General features: G+C 45.1%; 1 protein-coding gene across 2 annotated transcripts in view; it reads left to right on the top strand.

The window, feature by feature from the left end:
* Positions 1-3,320: 3,320 nt before the first annotated feature.
* Positions 3,321-8,157, top strand: part of GLT1D1 (glycosyltransferase 1 domain containing 1) — a 42,631-nt gene continuing 37,794 nt past the window's right edge. The window contains exons 1-2 of one of the 2 annotated variants that reach the window (XM_065646642.1): positions 3,321-3,388; positions 7,667-7,768. In XM_065646642.1, the coding sequence (XP_065502714.1) occupies positions 3,321-3,388; positions 7,667-7,768 (170 nt within the window). The remainder of the gene's footprint in view (positions 3,389-7,666; positions 7,769-8,157) is intronic. The other variant, XM_065646643.1, reaches the window with a different exon arrangement.

Here is an 8,157-nt window from a genome sequence, read left to right as displayed (position 1 = left end):
GGCAGGAGAACCAGGCCCGGGCTGGCTCTGATCACCGGCCTGGGATCGTACCGCCCTGGGGAAAGTTCGGCTTCTCCGAGGTGTTCCTGCCGTAATAATACGTCCTAAGTACACGTGGAGAATGAATACTGTGATTTGAGTGGAACAAAGCGTACTGTGAGAAAATACACATCAGTGGTTGCACAGAGCCCTAAGATGTTCTTTTATTCCACCATATTGAGGTAAAGATCACGAAAGCATGCGATTGCCTTCAACAGCAGATCTTGAATTCATCGCTATGACCAGAACAAAGTGGGAAAGATACTCCTGGTTGTGTGTTTTCTATGACAAAGGTAAATTTATTGACATCATGTAGTTAAACCCAACATCTAGGTATGACTTAACATTTTTGGAACAGTTGGTAATTGAGCAAGTGATGCTTGTAAAAGTAACTATATTCATTTAATGATGGGCCTTTGTAAATAACGTGCCATAAAAATGACTCATTAAATATATTTGCTCTCTTCAGTAGTTAAATTCTATGACAGAGGACAATGAGGAAAATGCAACTAGCTGTACAGAGACCTTTTTTTGTGAACTACTGTAACATGACTGGTTCTGTAATTAAATTATGTTTCAGCTTTGCCTAGCTTAATATAGTATATAATGAAATTTGGGATTATATCTTCTAAGGCGTCTAGTAGTATTTCCTGGAGACTGCAAAGTAATTAAGCACATTTTGCATTATTGTGTGTTTCAGTAAATGCAGATACCACATTCTATGCCCTTCATAATTTATTTTAGTGAGTGGGGTGAGATTTTTATATTGGCCTACCCAGCAGCTGTTACAAACACCTTGCAAAGATGAACAGTGTTTGAAATGTACATTATAAAATGTTATTTAAATCTTCAGGCATTGAGAAGTAGGTACTCTCACTAAAATTCAAAAGCTACTGTTGTAACCAGAACACTCTCTCTGGAAATACAGCAGTTTTACAAAGGTGATTTTTAAAATTTTCCCCCAAACCAGAACGCTTAGCTACAGTATATTTAAAACTTCTTCATTAAGGTACATCCATGATCCTTTCTTTGAATACAATTAATGCGCCTATGTGTATACAGTGATACGTTAGTGCATGTACGTGTTTTCAAAGACACAATAATACTTAGAGCTGCAAAGACTTGTAGATTTCTGTTAGTCAAGGCCTATATAGTATAAAAAACAGTTACCATAAATAGTAATAAAATGTTAGGACCTCTTTGACTGTTTCCTTTATTTCCTCTTTATTTCCCAGTTGATTGGTTAAGTTTCCTCATTTGTCTTATGGAGCAGGCCTTGTCTTACTTGGATGTTTGCTTTTTTGTCTCTTTCGTGTTATACACGAAATGTACTGGACAGCTGTTGTCTGGTTCAGGCTGTTTCGGGTACAGGGCTGCAGCAACAGGGCCAGGTGCGTTTTTTGGTTGGCATACACGCTGCCAACCTCCCTGCGATGCAGCTGGATGAGCTGTGGTGTGTGGGGGAGACCTTGGGACCAGCAGGAGGGGCTGGTGGGAAAGGATTTGGAGTAGCAACATATCAGGAGATGACAGGCGGCTGCATCAGCTTCCTGCGGTCTGTTTGATACACGACAGGTCCGTTTGACGGACAGCTGGGCAACAGTGACCAACAGAGACGGCTGGTGCTAGATTTGAGGGTGGTTAAGTGCTCTCAAAAGCCTAAATATGCTTCATATAGGCCACTTACAGTGAAACAAACTTCAAGGGTAGAATCCTGGCTGGATTGACAAAAGCCCTCTAAATTTCAACGGGGCTGGGATTTCGTGCCAGAAACGCTTTCTAAAGTGGCAATGAAAATAGCTTGGTCCTGCCTACCTTTAGATTAGCATTTATGCTATGTTTAGCATGTATGCAAGATTTGTTGCTCTGTTAATTTGTAGCCATCTTTTTTAGTTTGGATGGAGTTTAAAATGGTCTGAACAATGTTGCACTGAATTATTTCCAAGTGCTAACTCGGTGAGATGCAGACAGCTGAACAAAGCTCTGCAGCACGAAGACCCATTAGCAAAGTGTGAGCCAGCACACCAAAATGCTTACAATTTGCCAGAATACCGTCCAATATATATATCCGTTCTAAACCCTCAATTCCACAATACCTGTCATCCTCAGAGATTCACACAAGTTATTTGAAGAACTACTATTTTTAAAAATCATTAAGAGCTTTTCTCTGTATGTGGCATATTTTTCTCCCTCTACTTGACACTGTTGACTGGAAAAGTAATTTAAGCCACAATGACCAGGCCCTGCAGTTTGCAGACCACATTTCCCTGTCTCCTACAGCCTTGGGGAAGCACGAGCATCCGTGTGGCCCTGTGCTGAATTCCATCAGGGAGCCAGACCAGGTTATCAGTATACAGGAAAAAGAGTGAGGTTTGTTAGATCAAGCCCTCCTTCTCATGGCCACAAATGTCCTGCACATGTTCTCAATGTTTCTACAAAATGCTGAGTCAAGTTCAAGGCCATGGATATCTACATTCAGCCACCTGGCTCCTATCAGTTTCCCAACAGACTCCCTGAATGGGCCTCTCAGTCTTGCTGCCTGCTGCCCCACACATCTGCTCTTAGCTGCTGGTTATAACTGGGGTTTCTCCTGAAGACTGACTCGATAGTTTGGCATACAGTTTTCACGATCCTGAGTTTGGGCTCTTCCTTTTTCTCATCCCTGCGTTGTTGTATCTTTGGATTCTGCCTGCTGCCGTGGAGGCTGTGGTTCCTCACAGAGCTTTCCCTGAGGTGACACACCTTTGGCTCTGCTTCAGCAGAAGGCCCGATACTTTGTGTGGTCTTTGACCATCCCGTTGCCTTGTTCTTCGGACAAGCACATTCCGCTGGCTTTTCTGGTTTTTGGCATCTTACACACAATTAGTTTTCTCTCCATTCTTGCACTGAATACGAACCACCTCCACCTCGGGAGACACATGGTGACTGTGGTGTAGCTGAGGAACTGCCTCAGGACACCGTGGCTGATGCCAACCCCCTTCCCCTGATCATCTTCTCAGGAGATCTTTGAGGCTTCTCCGAGGCCATGATTTGACCACATCATCTTTGTGGCTGTTGAATGAAAAAAACCACAGCGCTACGCAGAGGTGGAGGGAAGGGACCAAAACCTACGGGCACCGGCCCGGTTTGGCTCTGTAGAAGGGCCCTCTGACCGGGGACCCCCTCGCGGGGTGGTCGGAGCCACCTGAGCGGGGCGGGCCGGGGCTGTTCCCGGGAGCCCGCGGGGCCGCCGGCAGGTGAAGGAGGCGGCGGCTCCGGCCGGGCGGACAGGAGAGGCCGCTATGAGGCTGCTCTTGCTGGCATCCCTCCGAGCGCAGACCGGCAACGCGACCACCGCGGCCAGGATACAGTGAGTGCCGTCCCCGCCGCGCCATGCGGGGCACGGGGGACCGCGCTGCCTGCTCGCCCGCTCCCCGCTCACCCCTGGGGATCCGCCGCCGCTCCTGCCTGCGCTCCGCGCTGCTCGGCGAGCCCGCAGGGAGGCGGAGCCGGCAGCGCATCCCCTCGCACCGAGGCCGCCGCAGCGCTCGGCGGGCGGAGGGGTGTCCGCGGTGCGGGCTGGGGGCGGAAGGGTGTCCGCGGTGGCGCTGGCGGTGCGGGGCTGAGGGCGGAGGCGTCTCGGCGGTGCGGGGCTGGCGGTGCGGGGCTGGGGACGGCGGGGATGGCGGTGCGGGGCTGGGGGCGGAGGCGGTGCGGAGCTGGCGGTGCGGGGCTGGGGACGGCGGGGCTGGCGGTGCGGGGCTGGGGGCGGAGGCGTCTCGGCGGTGCGGGGCTGGGGGTGGCGGGGCTGTCCGCCATGCGCTGCCCCCGCCGGCGCACGGAGGCGGCGTCTGTGCCGCTCCGCCGCGGGGATGGCCGGGCCGGGGGCGTGTGGGGGGATCCGGGGCCTGCTGGATGTGAGGCCGAGCCTGTGTCTGGGGGGGCAGCCCCCGCTGCGGCTCTGCCTGGGCAACGTGTCCCCCCTTTGCCCGTGCTGCTGGGGGTCAGGGAGAGGGGAGCCGAGGGGTTCCCCCCTTCGAAAAAAAAAAAAACCAAAAACCACGAAACCAGACAAAAGACCTTTCTGCTCAAGGCAGTTTGCTGGCACAGGTGTCCCCTCGCAGCCGCCCCACCGAGCTCCTGCACAGCTGGTGCCGGCTGCGCTTTGGGAAGTACCCAGAACATGAGAAATCCATGTGAAAAGCAGCAGGCTCCGAAATGAGGAGCCTTCCTAGAGCTGTTCTGCAAGAGCTGCTCCCGGCAGTGCCCTCGCCGTGGGGATTCAACAGGCGTAGGGGTGATGGACAACAATCTGTAGAGCTTTGGGATTCTTCAGACTAACAGAACCGCATCAATACAGACTATTCTTAATGTCCCCATTTAACGTTTTCGGTGAAATGTGGAAAAAGGATGTGGCTGACAGCGTTTCCGAGGGCTTTGCTGTGCATGTGGGCTTTGTTTAAAAAAAAAAAGGTCACCGTAAAAATGAAACCATTTCTCAATTATTTTGTCCCCTTGAGGCCCAAAATAAGGACTTTGTTGCTTCTTACCTGTCAAAGAGTTAAGTTGTTTTTCTTAGGATTAATCTATTCCGCTATTAAAAATTTTCCCAGACCTCGATCTGTATATTATATATTATACATTATACAGAGAAATAGTCCTCTGACATGGTTTAAGTTTTCACACTAGTCGTGTCATACCGATTTCAGTCTTTTGTGCAGGGCTAGTGTATTGTATAAGATAACAGAGGAACATACCGGCTGCCTCGTGTCGGTCACCCCGGCATTGAAGGTATAAAGCAAATGGAACATAGAGACCAGAGAAAGCTGAAGTTTTCTGTATTTTAAAAGGATAATTATTGATAAAATGTTAAGATAAGCAACTACGTTCTTAAGTTTATAATACACATTTTTACCTGTATGTCAGCAGAGTTCACGTGTGGTGGTTTGTGTGGCATTCTGTATTTGTGTTAATCTTCAGTCTTTTGCTCTCACTGGATAAAACTACTTATTCTTGGGGATGTCTATGCATGTTCTTCCTCCAGAAGATTATTTCTTCAACCTTTACAAACTAAATATTTACTTACCTTCACCTTCCGTGTCAAAATGAGGGAAGTCAGACAAACATTTGGACCGTGGAGCCATTCAGAGGTGATCTAATGGAAAGGTGGTTTTGCATTATTTCTAGTTGAACTAAGCCTGAATAAGCCAGACAAGCACATGTCCACATATTATTTCAGATTGTCTTTTAACTACAATGAGATTGTGATCATCTTGCATCGAGACATGGTGGTTCAGCAGGGGAACCAGCAATTTTGGGTGACCTTCCCCAGCTGTGACTGGTGCACGGTGGCCTGACCTGATGTGCTTTAGTACAGAAGAGGGCACAGACTCGGTGAGATGCAACAGCCCAGTTAACAGATGGTTTAACATATTACCACGTTAACGCAATCATTTGCAGCTGTGTGAACACATCTGCAGTGATCTGTGTAGAGTACACGGACTTGCTTTAGCATCCTTACCTTAGAGAAAGTGGATGCTACGTAGTGAAAGGTCAATTTAATTCACGTTCATAATAAAGGATTCTAACACAAATGATGTTTAAGGTTCGGTAATTTATGTAATGTTCAGTTGCTATCTGATCACCTACCATAGATGTTATTTATAGTAATAAGATAATTAAGCCTGTTTAAGAAAAAAAAATTGTCAGATCAAGAACAAAAGGAAAGAGTATTAGCTAGCAATTATATCCATCTTCCTCGTTAAAAGGCCAGTCAAGTGACCGCTATCACTAAAACCATCCTGCACAGATACTTCCATCTAATACTGGTTTAAGACTTTACGCCATTTGAAAAAAAAATCTACGTGTGTGGCCAAAAGCTTAGTATGTCACTTCTTGCACTGATCTGCCATATCTGAGGTGAAGCGCATGTGGTAAACTTTGTGGTGCGTGTGTTAATACCCAGAAAATATATATTCCAATTAATGTTTTTCTTCAGTTGAATCTGTGAACATGCTCACGAATTTATTCAATTTTTTTTTTTTTATTGAACCATGGCAACTTTTGGTTAAGTATAAATGAAACAATGAAGTTGTCTCCAGGTTGGACACTTGCCAGCATAGATTCATTTTATGGCTTAATATCTCTGGGTATACTATGTTTATGACATTACAGCTGTTCCTATAACTGCTTCATATTTTCATAAATAAGATACTCATTTCCTGAGTTTAAAGTAAGTGGTGACAAAGATACTAGAATCTAATTTGGCTAGGAATCAGCTTCCTAAACCAAGTGATATAATGAATGTGCTGTGGGCTTTATTCGTATTGGTGTGCAAAATCTTTATTCACCTTAAAAAAATATGAGCGATGAGTAGAGAATAAAACACTAAGCAAAAGTCTTTGATTAGGCTGCCATTCTTCAGCCATAGGAATGAGCTCAAAGAAGGTGTCAGGAAAGAAAATAAATGAGTCTCCTCTGCCACTTGAAATGTTCCATTCTTCTTTTATTACTTGGTAGGAAGGAGGAATAGAAATCTTGAATTGGTTAATCAGAAAGATTTCGCTGAAGTATTTGGTCAATATGTAAGTATCTTTTCTAGAGGGAGACTTTCAGTTCTCATTTGAAATGGGACAGTGGAGATAGACATTCTGTAAATCTCCAGGTAACCAACTGCAAGAGAATTAAACCCACAATCTCAGTAATTCCTCTTTACAAGTATTTTTCATCTTAGACATTTATTGGAGTAATTCTGAGCCCCGACTTTTCCTCTGCTGATTCTCGCCCTCTCTGCTCCCATTGAAAGCACAGAAGAGCTGGTGCAGCAGATCCTCTGCTCCCCGTGGGGGATCGGCAGAGATCTGTTACCGCACAGGGGCTGTCGATTCCTGCCCGTGTTTGCGTGGCCATTCCCCGAGCAGGATCCCAACCCGTTTGGCATGGCTAGACCCGTTTATAAGGCAGGGTTAAACTTTGCAGAGTTATTTTGTCCTTCCAGAAGACAATTACTGACTTGAGAACACAGAGACAGAAGGTTTCTCTCCTCATTTTCACTCGCATTTTGAATTTCTCTTCTTATTCACGGGGGATTTTATTCATAGTTCGTTCATGCCAACACAATTTGTCTGTGATGCTTAAAGGAGATGTTTGAGAGAGAAATAAAATGAAGAATACTTTAACAAGTGTGAAAAAAAAATAATAATTTACAAAGAAAACAGAGAAGATCAAGCAGAGTTTCAACTCTTGTAGTTCCATCAACTTCAGTGGGAATCGCAGGTATCCAGCTCTGGCTGAGTCTCAGAAATGCAGTGGAAGTGACTCTGCTCACTTAATAAGCTTTGGATTGTGCCGTATAGATTTAGCAGCAGTTGTTGCATAACTGCTTTACAGAGCAGACAGCCCAGGGAAAGAGTTAACTAATATTTTTGGATGAAGCCTATTTTGTGCTATTCAGGAAGTGTCAGTGTATCTACCTACCAGGAGCTTTTTTGAAATCAAACATTCTTTGTCTCCAAGCAATTCCACTGAAATAACGGTTGAAAATGAGGACATAAATGTTTTTGAGAGCGAGACATCACAGAAAATAAAGCAAGTTTCAAAACTCTAACACTTCAGAAGTAACCATGCTTTTAACTTGCTCGTGTTTTAGCTTCAACCAGGCTTTGTTTGGAAATATAAAACTGGTTTTGTATATGAAGACCTGTGAATTGCAGGTTCAGGTTGAAGGAGGGGAGAGAGCCAGCCAGGACAAGTGAGAAGTACTGATCAGGAATGTAGGAAATAAAAAAAGAAGCATTGTAAAACATCACCTTGTATTTCATAGTCGTGTTAGATAAAAATGTTTTTCGATAGAAATCTTTAATAAAGTGAAAACGTGTCAGAAAAGGGCTGTACCTTTCAGCAATATCTCTGTGCACACAGTGTGGATCCAGAGCAGACACGAATTTCACTCATAAACCTCATGATTTCCAAAGAGAATAAAAAATATGACAAAAAAGATGAATTCCCTGAATACTAAAATCAATGCTCTATTGGGAAATATTTTGTCCAGTATTCAGACATGTATAAATATCAGAGCGTAAGCAGTGACTAATATAATATACTCTAAGAAATCCTGTTTCAAACTTCCTGAACGCCTGA

The sequence above is a fragment of the Caloenas nicobarica genome, chromosome 16 (genome assembly GCF_036013445.1).
Source record: "Caloenas nicobarica isolate bCalNic1 chromosome 16, bCalNic1.hap1, whole genome shotgun sequence".
In the NCBI taxonomy this organism is placed as follows: domain Eukaryota; kingdom Metazoa; phylum Chordata; class Aves; order Columbiformes; family Columbidae; genus Caloenas; species Caloenas nicobarica.
Note: the sequence above shows the minus strand (reverse complement) of the source record. Positions and strands in the feature narration are given on the sequence as shown.